General features: G+C 42.5%; 1 protein-coding gene across 1 annotated transcript in view; it reads left to right on the top strand.

Annotated features, from left to right (window-relative positions):
* Positions 1–1,086: 1,086 nt before the first annotated feature.
* Positions 1,087–20,655, top strand: part of SLC9A7 (solute carrier family 9 member A7) — a gene marked incomplete at its 5' end in the record, with an annotated part of 140,646 nt that continues 121,077 nt past the window's right edge. Inside the window, one exon of the mRNA XM_082865268.1 lies at positions 1,087–1,414. Within this exon, the coding sequence (XP_082721394.1) occupies positions 1,087–1,414 (328 nt within the window). The remainder of the gene's footprint in view (positions 1,415–20,655) is intronic.

The raw sequence follows: 20,655 nt of genomic DNA, 5'->3' as shown, positions 1-20,655 counted from the left end.
TAGGCGCTGGGAATTCAGTGATTAACTCAATCTCTCTTTTCTTCCTTGACCAGAGGAACAAGGTAGATTGAAAATTCTTGTTCCTGAGGATTTGTTCCAAGAGGCTTTATCATTTAGAGTCCACTTTACGATTTTTTTCCAGACCTGGGCCCGGTCTTAAGAATCACCAAAAACTCCCTGGGCTACCAACAGGTCAACATAAAAGGGCCACTAGGGTAATTGCCCCTCCCCAACCACCTGCTGCTTATCTACCTGGAATGGCAAGTGTCCAGTTCCTTCTGGTTCAACCCGCTTCCCCCTGAGGGTTAGTTACACAGTCCAGAATAAGAAGTCAGTCTACTTGCCAAGTGGTAAAGGTGCTATTTTAACGCTCTTCCCTCATTTCAATCCCTTATCGGTCCTCACTTTGGGTCAGGCTAAAGCCGAGGTTTGAATGAAGCCTGGCGGATTCTGGGAAGCCATGAATGCTGGAAGGCACTCTGAGAGACGTGGGAAGAGAGGTGTAGGGGGTAACGTGGCTTCGAGGCTCCTCGGCTTCTCCAGAGTCCCCACTTTACTGGGCCCAGGGCGGCTACACACTGGCCGGAGATCAAATACTTCGAGTGGTCCCAGACACGGGACTCGAGACCGCACATCCAAGAGGATGCTCCTGCCAGGCACGGGCGACCTCTGGCGTCCCGTTTACGAAGCGCGGCGGCGAGTGCCCAGGAAGTGGCCCCGCGAGCCCAGACGGCCTGGCCAGGTACGCCGGGACCAGGCGAGGAGCGCAGAAGGCGAGGGGCCAGCGGTCCCGCCCGCAGGCTGGAAGGCGACCGGCGACCCCGCTGGGGAGCCGACGGGGCGGGCCCGCGGAGCGGCCGGGGGCCGGACAGGTGCGCGGGCGGGGGGCGGTGCTTGGGGATCCTGCGCACTGCGCGCGCCCCTCCCCCAGCGCGGCTCCCGGCGCGGCCCCGGCCCCGGCGCGAGCGGGAGGAGGAGCTGCGGCTTCAGCGGCCACTCGGGCAGGTCGGCGGCGCCACGGGAAGCCGCCGACGGCGCGGGCTGCCTGTCCCAGCGCGCAGGACGCGCGCGGGCGGCGCTGGGGCCATGGAGCCTGGTGACGCGGCACGCCTCGGCCCGGAGCGGGTGGTTCGGGCGCTGCCACCGCGGCTGCTGCTGCTGCCGCTGCTCCCGCTGCTGCTGGGTCGGGGGCTGCGCGCGGCGGCCTCGGCCTCCTCCTCTGGGGCGGCGGCCGAGGACAGCAGCGCCATGGAGGAGCTCGCCACGGAGAAGGAGGCGGAGGAGAGCCACCGGCAGGACAGCGTGAGCCTGCTCACCTTCATCCTGCTGCTCACGCTCACCATCCTCACCATCTGGCTCTTCAAGCACCGCCGGGTGCGCTTCTTGCACGAGACCGGGCTGGCCATGATCTACGGTGAGCACCCTGCACCCGCGCCCACCGTCCCCGACTCCCCTCGGCCGCCCGGGCTGCTGCGCTCCCCCCCGCCCCCCGTCGTCGCCTTGTGCTCCCCCTTCACTTGCCGACGTGTTTCGTTTCTTTTCCGTTTCCCGCTGCGACGGTCTTGGTTCCCAAGGTCAACTGTCTGCATTTTCGGGCTCCCTATTACCATGAAAGAGAATTCCACTCCATTTCGACGTTTCTTCAAGGGGAACCGGGAAAATGAAAGGCACCGGGGTGGCCTGGTTCTGTCCGATCGGTTCTGTCTCAGCTTTGCCCCCTCTCGCGCCCCCGCCCCAGTTCAGCTCCACAGGGTGTGTGCGGTGGCGGGAGGTGGGTGACCTCCCAGGAACCGCACCGCCGCAGGAAGCAGGCCACCGTGAGGGTGGGGCGAGGACTGAGCGTTCCTCGGCTTGGGTTGCGGCTGACGGGGCTTGGTGGATGCCGCCGCGTCCATGGTCAACCTGGGTGGGCGCCCACTTCTGACATCTGTGTTCCCGGATCTCTTGTGAATAAAGTCGAAGCTTGAAGCACTGTGAAAGGTGAGCGTGGTCCAGGACTTAAGAGTGGTGCACCGCCATGGCGGGCCTAGTCGGGGAGATGGGCACGCCTCCCACTCTTATGTCCAGGTGGGAAGTTTTACCCAGTTACTTGCCTTCTCTAAGCTAAGAGGAGCTTTCCTATTCCTCAGATTGTAAGAAGGACACGACTTCGAAGATACATTTAAGGGTGTATGAAGAGGAAAAGTAGTGGTTTTAATTCTGGAGTCAGCCTTCTTTTGTTGTGAAATGTGGGCTAATGCCACCATCCTTTTCTGGATTTAATGGCACACGGTGTTTTACATGCACAGTGGTCAGCACAAATCTTCCGTTACTACATGGATGTCAGCCACAATCTGAATCATCCCTCTTCCCCCCGCCATGTCCCCACTCCGCCCCCACCCCCGCCCACCATGACATGACTCCAAACTGGAACCAAGTATTCTCTTTTTGAATTTAATTCAGTGGAGTTAAGGCCCGGGTTGGCATCCTCATGTGAAATAGATGAGCCCGCTTGACGACTGTTCTCAGTAGGGAACATTTGACTTCATCACTTATACTGGAGGGATCTCTCCACTCAATTTCCATTCAGGATTCCCTGATAGAGAATGGAAAGCAGACACCTTAATCTTTAATGTGACAATTACCCTTGGCCCTGGGCCTTGCTTCTCATGGTTCTTGACTGTTGACAGCCCAGGCTCATGGCCACCAAGGTTATGAAGTGCTGTCAGGGAGCCCTCTAGTTTTAAAGAGGTAGTGGCCTAAACAGGACTTGAGTTGAAACAGGACCAGATCTAAAACTGAGTTTGGTTATTGCAAATTATAGGTGTGAACACAAACCTGGCCATTCTTTAGCTTTGTGGTTTGTGTCAGTCGGTGACGACTGATGCCCAGGCTGCAGGTAAGCTCGAAGGTTTCCTGAGCAGGTAGCAGAGTGGGGAGTTGAAGCATGTTGTCATTTCAGGCGATTGACTCTGCCATAGTGCAAATGAACATTGCCTTTATATGTATATAGATAGCCATGAAAATATTTTTATTTTATAGCCCTTAGATCCAATTCATTAAAGTACAGTGTGAAATACTTTTAGAAGGTAGATTTGACAGGCTCATAAATACATGCTCAAGTGCATGGAAATGGGATTTAAAAATGGATTTTCTGAGGAGTACTCCATGTTCTTAGCAGCTCAGTCACCTTTATCTTAAGGCTTGAAAACAACAGTGGAATTTTCCTTTGTGGATATGTACTTTTTAAACTCACCTCAATCTTTTAGTCATTGGGATTGTGCTACCAGTGTACTGTTTCATTTTGTCTTGCGGAAATCTGGTTTAATTGATGATGTTCAGAAAAGGCAACATCCTCTCATAGCATTCTCTGTAATTTTGTTCTGTGTCTTTGGGTTTTTTAATCTTCCTTTGAAATGCATTAAGAAATTTGTTTGTCAATGTGAGATGTCCTAGGTTCTGCCAAATATTAATATTTTGGTGTGGGTTGCCTATAATTGAGAGAAAATATTTCTCTTTTTCTCAGGGATATTTAGTCTACTGTTTCAAGTCTCCCCCGCCCCCAATTCTGAATTCTAATGTCATTTGATAAGCTAACTAGCCAATGTATACTTAGACTATTGGGATAGGGATTCTGATTAAAATTCGGTATGAAAATCTTTGAATACTTATGTGAATGCAGTACAAATTTCAGGACTTCTCTTTCTTAATAGTAAGAAATCAGATTTCATTTCTTGATATCAATAGAGGAAATGAGTAACTGTCCTGTTGCCTCTGAGTAATAAAGGACAAAAAGATCTAAGGAAACATTTGTTAAGTATCAGCTGTGTGCTGGGTGCCCAACTTAATTTATGGAGGTGACCAATTTAACTTTTAAATGTTGGTAAGTTTTCATGAGTGAAAAGAGTTCAGCTGCGAATTTCAATTCTTTACTTTGAAATTTAAAAAATCTAATTCCTGCCACTTTAAAAATATTTAAGTGGTACTTTGAGAGGGAAGGCTTTAATATTTAAAATAAGTTGTGATATATACATATATGATACAATGTATTAATATATAGTAATATATTAAAATGTGATAATATATGTATTTGCTGGTGTAGTTGTAAAATATCTCTGGAAGGACATGCAATAGACTAGTACCATTGGTTTCCTTGTGGGGGAGGAACTAGGTGGGTGGGACATAGGGGTGGGAGGGAGACATCACTTTATACCCTTTTGTGCTTTCTTTTTAACTTTGGAAGTGGAATCACCTAATAGCATGTCCATGCCTCCATTCTGTGGCATTGTTGTGGCATTTTAAGATGCTCCTCAAATCACCCAGTTTGATGCCCGCTTCTCCCTATTCAAATCACATTGTTATCAATTTTCTGTGATCTTTCAATTGTTGACTACCCATGAAACTTTTGGAACCCTGTGTTTTGGAAGGGAGACAAGACAGGGAAAGGGGAAGAGATTTTCCCTCCTCTTCCTCGCTCCTTTTATCCCACTATCCCCCCAAAAGAGTTGATGTTACTTTAGGAGCGGTGTGTACAGATAGATCCCAAAGGACCTAAGGACAAGAAGAGACACGCTGTGAATGCTTAGCATTTAAATTGAAAGGAATTCCCCTACTCACCAAGGGACAGAAGCACTCCTCCTCCCTGGCCACTGGTCCAGGCAGCTACAAGGGAAGGTGACCAAAGACTAGACTCTCCAGGGACGTTGAAGGCAGCCCCCAGACCCTGCGATGGGAGCTGCAGGGCAGTGGGTAAGGTGCTTGCCTGGCACCAGTCTAACCTGTTTTGTCAGGGCAGGGAGCTCCCAGCTGTCTGGCTCGGTACGTGATTAAGTGCTATCCTGAAGTTACTAAGCCCCGCATGTCTGTGCAGCAGAAACAGCGAGTGTTTGAGGCAGGGAAAGGTGTCATAAACAGACTGTGTCAGTTAATTGTGGTTCTCTCTCGTGTGTACAGTGGTTCCACTTCCCCCATAATGTTTTTGTGACAACTGATATGGGTCCAGAATATCTAACTTTGCCATGCTAGCCCACCGCCTGCTTCTGGCTTCCCCCTCCTCCACGCCTGTCAACTTTCCAAGTACATGTTGGTCAGCCCCTCCAGGTTCTGTGGACGGTGGGCTCATTGTTGTTTTGTTGAAGCTGAATTCCTAAGCACAGGCTGAGGGTGGGTTCAAAGCCAAAGTCTGAAAGAGGAAATATGGCTTTTTGCAGTAGCATGAAATTAACATTTGAGCCTGTGAGCAAACATTTCAGAACCACCCTCTTCCTGGTTAATCGGGAGCCCTTATTTATTTATTTATTTTTAAGAGCCCTTCACTTTGGCCCTAGTTTGGGGAAGCTCTGTATAGTCTCCGTTGGGTACCAGATCCCCTGGGTTCAAATGTTGGCCCTGTTACTTATAAAGCTGTGTAACATTGGGCAAGCTCTGTGAGCCTTAGATTCCTCTTTTCAAAAATGGAGGCAATGCCACTCACCTCACAGAATTTTTGTATTATTGTGATATTGTAAAGGTCAAGTGCAGTGTCTGGTACTTACTTGGTAAATATTAGTTCTCATTTTCAACTTAGATTTGTGATTCTTTGGCCGGCATTGCTACTTGAGCAGAGACCTGCTGTAATTTTAAAATGCATTAGGATACAGTTAGTGGGAGTGATGAGAATCGTAATTTTTGGTGGGCTATTTGTTAATACTTAGAAAAAAATTTACAGGGTAGCTATTCTACTCTTTTATCCAGCAGTCTCCATTCTTGGACTTTATTTTTCAGAAATACATGCACTAGCATGTTACGTTATATAGATGGCAATATTTTCTGCAGCAGAAACAAGTTGCAATACTCATTAAGAAGGAACTGGTTAAACTACAGCACATTCCCACTAAGGAATACTATGCAGCTGGGAAAAAGAGGTGTTTTGAGATGTCCTTTTAGGGCAGCTGTGCACACATAGTTATGTGGGAAAAAACAAGGCACAGAGCAGTATGTATAGTATCTCATTTATTTTTTTGAAAGTCATATGATGTATGTACATAAACATGATGCATATACATTTATATATGATATGTGTGCTCTGGAAGGATGCACAAACTTAGCAGTGGTTATCCTTTGACAGTGGGACCTATTGTTGGGAGGGAGAGAGGGGAGATGTTACTTTTCCTTTTGTACTCTTCTGAATGGCCTGAAATTTCTATAACACTTACACATTACTTTTGCAATTGAAACATTTAAAAATAAAGCAAACAAAGAATAGATACATGTATATGTATAACTGAATCACTTTGCTGTACACCCAAAACTAACACAACATTGTTAATCAACTATACTCCAATAGAAAATAAAAATTAAAAAAATAAAGCAAACACCTTTTTTTGTAGCAAAAATGCATTAGAAATAGATTATAAGTTGTGTGGTTCGATAACATTAGTTATTTAAAAATTAGAAATGGAAGTAAAATGTGTCTTAAAATTAGAAAAATGACATTTCCTGAAAGCATTTCTTAGAACCTTTTTGGAATGGTGTAATTAGAAATCACCATTTCACAGCTCCCAAGGACAGTTGATTTAGACAAGGATTTTCAGTGAATTCCAGAGCCATAGGTGAGAGGTTGTTGGGGAACATGGTACTTGCATGGTGCCGAGTATCACCCCACAGATTACTTACCTATCACAAAGGAAAGAAGGTACCTTTACAGTGGAGAGGTCTGGCAGTCACCATCTTATACTCAAGTCATCAAATTTATCCTTGGTCCTTGTGGAACTATCTGGTATTATATGCCTCCTGATGTGTTGCAAGAGGAAGCATGCAGCTTTACCTATGTAGTATTCGTCCTCAGAATGTTTCATCTGAATCTAATCGAGGTTTAGGCACATATTCCAGTTTATAGGAAATATAGGGGATAGAGAAATAAGTTATAAAATACGATGTGAAAACGGGCATATCCAAAATATGGGACAGTCTACAAGACAGTTGGTCCTGGTTTCTTCAAAAAGTCTATGTCAAGGGAAACAGAAAGGCAAGATAAGTGACTGAATTGTGTCCTCTCAAAATTCATATGTTGAAGTCCCAATCCCCAATGTGATGGTCTTTGAAAGTGGGGCCTTTGGGAGGAGATTAGGTTTAGATGGGGCCATGAGGGTGGACTCTCCATGATGGGATCAGTGCCCTCTCTCTTCTGCCATGTGAGGATACAGCAAGAAGGCAGCAACCCACAAGCCAGGAAGAGCATCCTAACCGGACACCGAATCTACCAGCACCTTGATCTTGGACTTCTCAGCCTCCAGAACTGTGAGAAATACTGTTTAAGCCATCCAGTCTGTGGTATTTTGTTCTAGCAGCCTGAGCAGACTAAGACAGTGTTCTGAGTTAATGGAGACCAAAGAGACATAACCAAATGTAGCACAGGACAGTTGATAGGCTCCTGGTTTATGAAAATGAGCTATAAAAATGTTTTGGGGACAGTTGGGGATATTTGAATGTGGACTTGGTATTAGATGATTAGGAAATTACTGTTATTTTCTTAGGTGTGATAATTAAGTTTATTTATATAGGAGAATGTACTTATTTGGAGATGTAGGCTGAAGTATTTAGGGGTGAAGTGTATGAGTCCTAATGTATGCAACTTTCAAAAAGTTCAGTCGAAAAAAATTCACCACATACATAGAGGAAAAATATGGCAAAATACTAGCAATTGTTAAATCTACGTGGTGGATGAAAAGGTGTGCTTTATATTCTGTAAACTTTTTGTCTGTTTTGAAATTTTCATTAAAATAGAAGATTGGGGGAGATGTTAACCTCCCTGTAACTTCTTAGCTGGTAACTTTGTTAACTGTTCTGTCTAAAATGTTGTACAGGTGAGGCTGTCTACAACCCATCTGTTACTCTCATTAAACTCTTTCTGACACTGTGTAACACTGACTTTAGGTTGCATGAGGTGATGTTAGGCTTACGTGACTTAAGAATCAGTAACTTCTTTTTCATTTCAGTTTTTTGGTTTGATTTTTAGGTTCACATGTTTTTTGAAAAACTGCCTCTGTTCCACTTAGAAGAGAGTATATATTAGGAGACTTTTCTCCTTTGGTTAAATCATGCTCCCTCTCTTTTTTTTTTTTTTTTTTTGCGGTACGCGGGCCTCTCACTGTTGTGGCCTCTCCCGTTGCAGAGCACAGGCTCCGGACGCTCAGGCTCAGTGGCCATGGCTCATGGGGCCCAGCCGCTCCACGAACCCGTGTCCCCTGCATCGGCAGGCGGACTCTCAACCACTGCGCCACCAGGGAAGCCCATGATCCCTCTCTTTTAATCAATGTGGATATTTGTATTAGGGTAATGCTAGTTGTTATAATAGACCAACCCCAAATTTCCGGCCTAACCAGAGAAAAGTTCATTTTTTACTCATGTAATGGGCCAGTGCAAGGGTCTGGCAGGTGGCTCTCCATGTGGTGATTCAGGGACCAGGTGTCTTCCATCTTGTGGCTTCCCCATCCCTTGGGGCTTTGGAATCCTCTCCCTCCAGCCAACGAATGAGGCAAGAAAAAGAAGATCATATGGGGAAGGCTTAGACACTAAGCCTGGAAGTGTTGCACATTGCTTCGCAGCTTCTGTTGGACAGAATTTGGTCACGAGGCCACATCTAACTGGAAGGGAGGCAGGGAAATATCGTCTAGTTGGAGTAAGAGGAACAGGTTTGGAAAGCAGCTAGCCAATCTCTGAAGTATTTGATGAGTACTTTGTAATACATAATCCAGAAAATAGAAGTAGTAGGATTTGCATGCATATTTCTTGTTGTTGTCAGCTGTTGATAAACTAAATTTTGTATTTTAAGTGATCCAGTTTGAAGAGGGCATTCATCTTCAGTTTATGAAGTTGTTTCAATAGACCTATCAGCATTACCTGGGAGCTTGTTAAAAATAGCATGTCTGGCCCCAGACTGACTGAGAATGTCTCAGTGGAGCCCAGAAATCTGTGATTCAATACACTACCAAGGTTTTTTTCTTTTAAATACTGAAGTTTGAAACTCACTGCTATAGAATATTTAAGTTTTCACCCCTTAAATACATTCACTATGTTGCTTGTAATTAAATAAATGAAGGAAAAGAATAGCAGCTGTTTATTGAGCACCTGCTATAATAGTCAAGCACCATATTAAGTATTTTGCATACTTTAAGCCATTTAACCTTCACATCAAATGTATGAAGACCGTATTATTGGCCCCATTCTGCGAGATGAAGAAATTGGAAGTTAGGCTTAGTACCTCATTTGTTTAGAGTCACCTGTTTGAGATTGGTAAATGGGGATCTATTAAAGGATGAGATCAATAGGTTGAGGATGTGTTTAGCCAGGATAGAGCAGAACCTGAATCGTGCCCTGATTACCTGGTTCCAGGAGGTCTTTGAGGGAAATCCATGCCCAGAGTATAAAACAAAGCAAAGTGACCCTTTATTATTAGCTGGGACTTTGTCTCCAAACTCCAGTGTACAGCTGCAAGGGGTGAGGCTGGCCAGTTTGGAAGAATCAATTTTCCTATGCTAGATCTGTCTGGGGCCCTTGAATCCAAGTAAAGCCAAGATACCTGCTCATTTGTACCCCAAAGGCCACATTCCAGGTGTTACTCCATTGATATGTGTTATGGACTGAACATTTGTGGCCTCTCAAAAATCATATGTTGAAGTCCTAACTCCCAGGGTGATGATGGTATTGGGACATTTGGCATTTGGGAAGTAATTAGGTCATGAAGGTGGAGCCCTCATGAATGGGATTAGTGCCCTTAAAAAGAGGCCCCAGAGAACTCTCCACCATGTGAGGATACAACAAGAAGTCGCCAGTGTACAACCCAGAAGAGGACTCTCACCAGAACCCGAACATACTCGTACCCTGATCTTGGACTTCAGCCTCCAGAACTGGGAGAAATAAATTTCTCTGGTTTATAGGCTGCACAGTCTATGGTACTTTGTTATAGCAGCCCGAACTAAGACAGTATGACAGAAGTCTCCCAGTGTTATGGAGGAATGTAGTCAAGTGGTGATCAGAGTGGCTGCACTAGGCCTTCTCAGGTGGAAGAAAACTTAAAAGTTTTAAGAAAACTTAAAAGTTTTCTCATCTCTAGACATCGCTATCACAGAGGTGGGGAAGTGGGTAGAACTGGGTCTGTCAAGCGCTCGGGTCTCTCTACTCTTACTGTGCTAGTTGTCACAGGCATATCATAGTCTCCTGGAGAGATTTTCCAAAACACAATACGTGAGAAAGAAGCCTGGTGCAGGCAGGAATATCTCGTTTGTTTGCTCTGTCTCTGCCCCTAGAACAGTGCCTAACCCATAGTAGGTGCTATGGGAATATTTGTTTAATGGATTCTACTTTGTCTAACAAAAAATGAGATGCTGTAATACTGCTTAGCATTAAAGGTCCTTCCTTCAAGTTGTTGTGCCCCGGATTTACACTGAGAGTGAAGTTTCTGAGAAGGAAACCTTTGTGAAAACATCTGCTTGAATCACAACGAACTGTTTAAGAAAGGAGAATGAAGGGATAGGTGAGTATGTGTTTGCAGAAAATTGTATATTTAGCTAATAAGCCACGTGGTGGGTTTTTCTTTCTTTTTTTATTGTGGTAAAATATATATAACATAAAATGTCATTTAAATTATTTTAACTGTATAATTCACTAGCATTAATAACATTCATAAAATTGTGTGACCATCACCACTATTTCCAAAATTTTTTCATCACCCCAAATAGAAACCTTGTACTCATTAAATAATAATGCCCCATTCCTCCCTCACCCTAGCCCCTGATAACCTTTAATCTACTTTCTGTCTCTATGAATTTGCTTATTCTAGTGATTTCATATAAGTGTATTCATACAATATTTTATCTGTTTCACTTAAAATAATATTTTCAAGGTTCATCCATGTTGTAGCAGGTACATGAACTTCATTCCTTTCTGTGGCTGAATAGTATCCCATTGTATATATACGCTACATTTTGTGTATCCATCCATCAGTTCAGGGACACTTGGGTTGTTTCCACCTTTTGGCTATTGGTGGTATAATACTGCTATGAACATTTGCATACAAGTGTCTGTTTGAGTTTCTATTTTCAGTTCTTTTGAGTATATACCTAGAAGTGGAATTCCTGGGTCGTAGGGTAAGTCTGTGTTTAAATTTTTGAGGAACCACTGAACTGTTTTCCAAAGTGGCTGCAGTATTTTACATTCCCACCACAATGCACAAGGGTTCCAATATCGCCACATCCTTTCCTACTTATGTTCTGTTTGTTTTTTTAATAGTCACCCTAGTAGTTGTGAAGTGGTAGTTTATTATGGGTTTGATTGATGCTTCCCTAAGGACTAATAATGTTGAGCATCTTTTCGTGTGCTCGTTGGCTATTTGTATATCTTCTTTGGAGAAATGTTCATTCAAGCCTCTGTCTATTTTAAAAATTTGATTTTTTTTGTTGTTGAGTTGTAGTTCTCTACATATTCTGGATATTATTCTCTTATCAGATATATGATTTGTAAATATTTTCTCCTATCCATTGGGTTACCTTTTCACTCTACGATAGTGTCCTTTGATGCGCAGAAGTTTTAATTTTGATGAAGTTCAGTTTATCTATTTTTTCTTTTGTTCCTTGTGCTTTTGGTATCATATTCATTGCAAAATCCAGTGCCATGAAGCTTTCCTCCTATATTTTCTTCCAAGAGTTTTATAGTTTTAGCTTTCATTTATTTATTTTGGCCATACCACGCGGCTTACAAGATCTTAGTTCCCCGACCAGGGATCAAACCTGGCCCTGGCAGTGAAAGCGCCGAGCCCTAACCACTGGACAGCCAGGGAATTCCCTGTTTTAGCTTTTAAATTTAGATCTTTGATCTGTTTTTAGTTAATTTTTATATATGGTGTTATTTTCTTAATTTCCTTTTTGGATTGTTCATTACTAATATATAGAAGTATGACTGCTTTTTTTTTGGTATTGATTTTATATCCTGCAGCTTTGTTGAATGTTTATTATCTCTAACAGTGTGTGTGTGTGTGTGTGTGTGTGTCTATTCTTTAGGGTTTTATGTGTGTAAGATCATGTCATCTGCCAATGGAGATAGTTTTACTTCTTCCTTTCCAATTTGGATGCCTTTTATTTCCCTTTCTCGCCTAATTGCTCTGGTTAGAACATCCAGTACTATGTTGAATAGAAGTGGTGAAAGCAGTCATCTTTGTCTTGTTCGTGATTTTAGGGGAAAAGGTTTCAGTCTTTCATCATTGAGTATGATGTTAGATGTGTTTTTTTCACATATGACCTTTATCATATTGAAAATTCCTTTTTATTTCTAGTTTATTGGGTGTTTTATAATGAAAAGGTGTTAGATTTGTCCAATGCTTTTTCTGCATCAGTTGAGGTGATGATGTGGGTTTTTCCCTTCATTCTATTAATATGGTATATTACATTGATTGACTTTCATATATTGAGCCACCTTTGCATTCCTGGGATAAATTACATTGGGTCATGGTGTATAATTCTTTTAATATGCTGCTGAATTCTGTTTGCTAGTATTCTGTTGAGGATTTTTGCATCTATGTTCGTAGGGACTGTTGGTCTGTAGCTGTCCTTGTCATGTGTTTGTCTGGCTTTGGTATCAGGGTAATGCTGGCCTCCTAGAGTCAGGAAATGTTCACTCTTTTTCAACTTTTGGGAAGTATGAGAAGGATTGGTGTTAGTTTTTCTTTAAATGTTTGGTAGAATTCAACAGTGAAGCCATGTGGTTCTGAGCTTTTCTTTTGGGGGAGGTTTTTGATTATTGATTCAATCTCCTTGTTATAGATCTATTCAGATTTTCTGTTTCTTTTTGAGTCAGTTTTTGACAGTTTGTGTCTTTCTAGGAATGTGTTCATTTCCTCCTGAGGGGATCAACAGTATATTTGAGCAGGCAGAAGAAAGAAGTAGCAGTTTAGGTTTATACTCAACAAATCTTTTCTTATCACTCTTCTCCATGTCTACCTCTGTAACACATTTTAGGTAAAGACACGTTGACCTCAAATTATCTTAGGTTATTAAAACAGTTGATTCACAGATTACGTTGTGTGGAGTGTAGAACTAACTAGGTGTAGCAGAGACTCCAGTTACCTCCCAATATCCATTCTCCCTTTCATCTTTCTAATGGAACCCTGATTTTTAGCTCAGCATATTTCTGTGTAATGAAAGCACTGCATTTCCTGGCCTCTCTTGCAGTTAGGTATGGTCATATGACCAAGTTCTGGCTTAAAGACTAGAAGAAGTGTTGTTTGGGGTTAGTGCAAAGTGTCCTTAAAAGGAAGGGAGCATGCCCTTCTTCTGCCATGACTTCTGTCATCTTGAATGTGGATGTTATGGCTAGATCTCCAGCAGCCATGTTGGATCAAGAGGTAACCTTGGGAATGGAAGGCATTTCTGGCAATACAGTTAGATGGAGCTGAGGTCTCTGATAGCATAGAGCTGCCATGCCAGTCTTGGACTACATACTTTTGGACTCCTTGTAAGTGAGAGAGAAATGGGTCTTTGTTATTTGCTGCTGAACCTAATTGTAACATTTACACCAGGCTCTGAGTTCCACTTGGAACTCGGGTGTCACATATGAGGCTCTTTCAAGGGCCTAATGCAGATGTTCAAGACTACAGTGGATATGGCACTGCTTGGGATTCTAGGAGAGGCTAAAGAGTAGGCAGTACAGATCCAAAAAAAAGGTTTGAGGAAAGGGTTAAGATTTAAAGTACCACTTATATTTTGGAACTGTTTTGGGCATTTGACGATCACCCACACATTTGGTGATTTGCTAGAAAGACTCATGGGATTTAGAGACGTTTGTAGTCACCACTATGGTTTGTTACAGCAAAAGGATACACAGCAGGATCAGCAAGGGAAAAAGACATAATGGGTGGAGTCTGGAAGAGTCTAGATGTGGGCTTCCAAAGGGGTGGGGTTTCACAGAACAAGCTGCTTCCTCCAGCAATTAAATACAGCAGTGCCTGCACAGTGTTTCTGCCTAGGGAAGCTTGTTCAAGACTCGGAGTTTTTTTTTTTTTTTAATTGGGGACTGATTAGGTACTGTTACTGAAATTTCTGATTCCCAGAAGAAAGCAGGTGTTCTCTATGAATTACATTTGCAGAAACTATCCAGCAAGGCTTGTATGGCCATATTCAGCATTCCAGGCACATAAAACAACCTTATCAATTAGTAGCATAGGGGATATTTTACAGGCCAAGTTCCCAGGAGCCATTGCACGGATCAGTCATACAAGCAGGGCCTCCTAGAAATAGCAACATCAAGCCTATTATGTTAACTTTTTCCTGTGTTATCAATTGACTGTTAGCTTTTTGGGTTCCTGGGGGTTCTTTGGTTTCAAGACACTTTTTTTGTTTTTTGGCCATGCCTCACAGCATGTAGGATCTTAGTTTCCTGACCAGGAATCAAACCCGTGCCCCCTGCACTGGAAGCACGGAGTCTTAATCACTGGACCACCAGGGAAGTCCCACTTTTATTTTAAAAATCATTACTTTTTTAGATTTATTAATTTTATTTTAAAAATTATCATAAGTAATATTGACTTTTGACATACAGTTTTATGAATTTTACAATATATATAGATATGTATAGCCATCACCACAATTGAGGTGAATATTAGTTCCTTCACCCTAAAAAACCCATGTTACCACCCTACTCTGACAACCACTGATCTGTTCTCCATCACTCTTGTTTTGTCTTTTCAAATGTCAACATAAATGGAATCTTTCAGTATGTAACCTTCTGGGATTAGCTTTTTTACTCAGCATAAGGCCTTTGAGATTTATCCATGTTGTTGCATGTGTCTATAATTAGTTTGTTTTTATTGCTTCCATTTTATAGATATACCATAGTTTATTTGTTTGCAAGTTGAGGGGCATTTAGGTTGTTTCCAGTTTTGTTGTGATTATGAATAGAGCTACTATAAATATTAGCATACAGGTTTTTGTGTGAATATAAGTTTCCATTTTTCTATGGTAAACACCCAGGAGTGGGATTGATGGGTCATAGGGTAAGCATATGTTTAACTTTATAAGGAAACTGCCAAACTGTTTTCTGGAGTAGCTGTACGTTCCAACTGGCAATATGTAAGCGTTCCAGTTGCTCCACATTCTCTTCAGCACTTAGTATTGTTAGTATTTTTAATTTTAGTCATTCTAATAAATGTGTAGTGGTATCTCATCGTGGTTTTAATTTGCATTTCCCTGATGCTGAACATCTTTTCATCTGCTTATTTGCCATTCACATATTCTTTTTGGTGAAGTGACTGTTCAAGTCTTTTGCCCATTTTCTAATTGTATTGTTTTCTTTGAATTTTTGAGAGTTTTTTATATATTCTGGAATCAAGTTTTTGTTGGATATGTAATATGAAATACATATATATTTGAGGGGGGGGCCATGCCACGCAGCTTGCAGGATCTTAGTTCCCTGACCAGGGATTGAACCCGGGCCCTTGGTAGTGAAAGTGCAGAGTTCTAACCACTGGACTACCAGGGAATTCCCTCAATTGCCCATATCTGTATGGATGTTTTTCTGGACTTTCTCCTGTGTTCCACTGATACCTGTGTCTAGCTTTGTGCCAGTTCCATACTGTCTTGCTTGCTGCAGCTCTGTAGTACATCTTAAAATTGGGTAGTGTGAGTCCTCCAATTTTATTCTTTTACAAATTGTTTTAGCTCTATATTCTTAATGATTTCCTATGTAGATCTATCAATTATTCACCACAATTTTAGGGCATTTTTATCACTCCCCCCCCCAAAGGAACCCTGTATCCATAATCCTTTCAGGCTATTCTTTCCCCTCATATGCATATGTTGATCTCTTCTGAATACCTGAGGTAGAGACCCCCTGTGTATCTCCAGGATTCTTTCTCTGTTTAGGTCTCCTTTCTGGTGCTCAGTCCTGGGAACCTTAGCTGCTTTTGTATCCAGAATCCCAGCTTTGTCAGTTTCAGGAGTTGGCTAGACTTTGTCTCTGTTTCCCCTCCCTGTTTTGTGGCTTGGAAACGCTCTTAAGGCAGTACGCTGGAGCAATCAAGGGCTTACCTCATTTCCCCGCATCTCTCAGGGATCACTTTTCTTCATTGCCTGATGTCCAGTGTCTTGAAAACCATTATTTCATGTGTTTATGTTTGTTTTTGTTTCAGGCATGAAGATAATTCCAGTCCCTCTTTCTCTTTCTTGTCTGGAAGTGGAAGCCTTAATTCCATGAAGGAGTTTTGGTCTTTCTTTTTTGTCATGGTAACCCCCATACAGACTCTTTTTGTTTTATTTTTCTTGAACTGTGGACTTCATGTGTGTGTCTGTGTTTTTATGCAGTTATGCATTTTTATGTACACATAGACACACATTTAAAACAAGCCTACCATGGATGATCTTATTCTAGTCTAGGAATCTGTTGGCTACTGTACATTTTTGCTGTTGAGAGAACTGGGGGAGGAAACAATTGCATTCATTAACAGAGTAGGCTATGAATGGGCCAGAGTGATTCTCTTCAGTGACATGAATGAGAGAATTGTCTCTTTTCAATGGCAGTGTTGTGCAGAGTGTTTATGATGGCACTGGAGAGAGACACAGACAAGATGGTAATACTGTAGTGTTGCCTGAAAGAAAAATGCACGACGTGAAAGTTGTGAGTTAAGTTTTATTCGGGGACTTTAGCCTGAGAGACAGCCTCTCAGATAGCTCTGAGGAACTGCTCCTAAGAGGTAATGGAGGAGCTAGAATATGTATGAACTGGTGGGCGACAGCAGTGGCTAATGGCTTGATCCTTGCAGAATTGGAATGACAGGCAACATTTTTTTTTTCTTTGCAGTAGTGATTTTTATTCATTGTGGGGAAATCTGGTAAAGAGTGAAGCTCTGATGTGGCAGATGAAGTCCCAATCCCAGTCCACTCAGGAAAAAAGAGGCAAGTAGTACAGTAGGAGACAACTGTGAACCAAAGCATTGGAAGAGCTGAGAAGCCAACCAGCGTGCATTGAAGCGACCTAGAGATAAGGAACAGCAGGAAGCCACTGTCACCCCAGGGGCGGACATAGGGAGAAGGTGGTATTACCAGAGCCCGGGAGTGAGGTCGCCTGAGATACCCTGACTTCATTCCTCTCTCCTTCTAGTCTCTTATCAGTGCCACCCATTGGATTAATTTAACTGGAAGCCACTTGCAAGGGGGCCTGGAAAAGTAGTTTACAGGAGTCCCCCCTCTTTTCCCGTCCCCTGCAGAGCAGCAAAGGGCAGAAAGTGGATCTGAGGGCACATCAGCCCAGGACTGGTGTGAAGGTCCTTTCTCAAATCGAATGCCCATTCTGATATACAGTATGTCCAATACCTAGATATGGTCCAGAAGGGAAGAGGAAAGCTGCATGGTCAGGATCAAAAGAGCCAGTATTCCTATCAGCAGTCTGGGGGAAAGGAAGCTAGGTGTTGAGGCACAACACCTTTTAAAGCCGTTTAATATCTGCTTAAAAGCCATTTAATATCTGCTCAAAGCCATTTAATATCTGCTTAAAGGATGAGATGAGGTAATTATGATAAACAGTTATTCTCATTTGAAATGTTAAGTTTATGCATTAACAAACCCCACATCAGCTATTTTTTAAGCTTATCTGCTGATGCTGTTTGATTGAGTTATTATATATTATTTAGGGAGAGGAAGTGGTGGTAGATATGAGGAGAGACGGGAGGACCCTTTTTATTTTTTTTTTTTATTTTTATTTTTTATTTGGCCGTGCCACAGGGCTTGCAGGATCTTAGTTCCCTGACCAGGGACTGAACCTGGGCCACGGCAGTGAAAGTGCCAAGTCCTAACCACTGAACTACCAGGGAATTCCCAATAAGTTTTTTTTTTTTTTTTTTTGCGATACGCGGGCCTCTCACTGTTGTGGCCTCTCCCGTTGCGGAGCACAGGCTCCGGACGCGCAGGCTCAGCGGCCATGGCTCACGGGCCCAGCCGCTCTGCGGCATGTGGAATCTTCCCAGACCGGGGCACGAACCCGTGTCCCCTGCATCGGCAGGTGGACTCTCAACCACTGCACCACCAGGGAAGCCCAGTTCTTTTTTTAATTGAAATTATTGCAACCCAGGCAAGAATATTAGTTATTTCAAACTGATCAGAATCCTTGATTAGGTATTAACACTATAAGAATATCCAGTCTGTTGGATTAACAAAATGTTCAGCGAATTGTTAGTACATTATACTTTGCTTGACACAGTCTTTTAATATTTCAAATATCTAGACTTTGTGAGAAAAGGCTGCATACAAGATATAACTACGCTTGAAAAACTAATCAACAGCCTTCTGGTTTCAGTTCAAAGATGTGGAGTGTAGAGTTCCCATCCTTACAACAAGAAAAAAGCTGGACAAATTGCAAATTAATGACTTTTCTTGAACCCAATGGAAAACTAAGGTTTCCGGGCTTACACGTAACCCCAAATCAGGAGAGATGCAGGTGGCACTGCAGGGAGAAATAGCACGTGAGCATTTGCTTACCTGGGATAGACACTGCCCATGTCATATAAGCCAATAATATTAAATTGTTAATGAGTTACTAAAGGTTGGGGGCCATAGGTATAGAAGGTTCTGTCTTGCAGACTTTTCCTTCAGGATCCCCACCAGGTGCTCACAGGGAAGATCAGGGAGACTCCTGAGAAAGTGTCCCCCATGTGCTGGCTAGGATAGCAGAACAACAGCCACTGCCAAAATCTGCCTAGACATGTCTCCTCATCTCCTAAAGGAACAAAAGTCTTAATCTGCAGGAAGAAGGGGAACAAAAACTGGTAGAAACCCACTGCAGCTGAGAAAGAACAGGAAAAACAAAGAAGCTCTACTCTTAGGGAAGGAAAGGAATACCATAATTCTGGGCACAGAATTTTGCTTGGAAGAGGATCACATGCTTATGGAGGCCACAACCCCAAGACCCGGGGCCACAGTACCTATCTAATATTGATGATTGACCAGAACAGAAGAGACTGCCCCCATCTCCCACCTCACCACTACCAAGCTAACAAGCATTAAGTAAACATAGCAATAGAACTGATAAAATGGAATCATAAAAAATACTAAATAAGGCCTAGAGAAAGAAGAAAGAGAGGAAAAAAATAAATGAACAAACGGAACAAATAGAAAACAGCTAACAAGATAGATTTTAACCCCACCATATCAGTAATCACTTTAAATGTGAATGGTCTAAAAGAGATTGTCAGATCGGATTTTAAAAAAAAGACATAACATGTATGCTGTTTACAAGAAACCCACTTTAACTAACTAACTAATTAATTAATTATGGCTGCACAGGGTCTTAGTTGCGGCACTCAGGATCTTTGTTGTGGCACGCGGGATCTTTTTTTAGTTGCGGCATGCGGACTCCTTAGTTGCTGCATGCATGCAGGATCTAGTTCCCCAACTAGGGATCGAACCCAGGCTCCCCCTGCATTGGGAGCTTGGAGTTTTACCCACTGGACCACTAGGGAAGTCCTGAAACCCACTTTAAATATAAAGACATAGATTCAAAGTAAAAGGAAGGATAAAGATACACCATGCAAATGCTAAACAAAAGAAAGCTGAAGTAGCTAGGTTAATCTCAAATAAAGTAGACTTCGTAACAAGGAAGATTAGGGACTTGAATTTTATCTGAAAAATCATTTCACCTTTTTCATATAATGTAACGTAATTGCAGGAATGATATCCCATCACCTTTGCCATATTCTTTTGGTTAGAAGCAAGGTAGAAGTCCTACCCACCCAAAACATAGGTAGTCCTCACTTTGCATCAGTCTGATATGTATGAATTTCAGTTACCATGGTTTAGTTAAATAACATCAGTCCCTAACAACACAGTTCAAATTTCTGGTACCATGGTATATTAACTGTGAGTAACTGCATAAAGTTCAGACTTTCCTGCTAGCTCTTTGTATTACATAAATAACAAATGGACATCAAGATGAGTGACCAGTCTTTCAAAGTCTGTCCGTGCTCACTGCCCACCTGTTATTGAGTTTACACACAGACAGCAAAGCATGCAGTTGGGTTGCCTCCTTGTCTGCCAGTGATAAATCCATGTGACATTTTATAAAAATGGGTAGCTGAAAGAGGGAATTGGCCAAGAAAGATGAAAGTGCAGCAGAGAAATGAAAAGTAAAAACACTGAAATTTGTATCAAACGTAAATGGAATAATAGAAGAAAGGGCTGATAGCAGAAATGTCGACACTGCCACCATTCGAGAAACTCTAAATGTACAGCCAGATGAACTTAGTGAAGAGCTTACTGATGTAAATGAGCAAAGTGGTTGTGATGAAAAGGATGACGATCCAGAGGAAGTGATGCCAGCAAAAAATCTTCATATTGAAGGAGCTGTTGGAGAGATTTCAAGACATGGAAAGTGCTAAGGCTATAATGTGAAAACTGATCCTAACCTAGAAAGGAGTGTGACAGGTCACCAAGGCATAGAGAAGACGCTTGCTCTGTATCCCTCTGTGTTGTACAGTAAGTTATACAGTGAGAGAAAGAAAGCAAGCACTGTTCAAACTACTTTTGATAAGTTTTCTACAAAGAAATAACCCCTTTAAAAATTTTTATTTATTTATTTTGGCTACACCAGGTCTTAGTTGCGGCATGCAGACTCTTAGTTGTGGCATGCATGTGGGATCTAGTTTCCCAACCAGGGATCGAA

This window comes from Leucopleurus acutus, assembly GCF_964270905.1.
Source record: "Leucopleurus acutus genome assembly, chromosome: X".
Taxonomy (NCBI): domain Eukaryota; kingdom Metazoa; phylum Chordata; class Mammalia; order Artiodactyla; family Delphinidae; genus Leucopleurus; species Leucopleurus acutus.
Note: the sequence above shows the minus strand (reverse complement) of the source record. Positions and strands in the feature narration are given on the sequence as shown.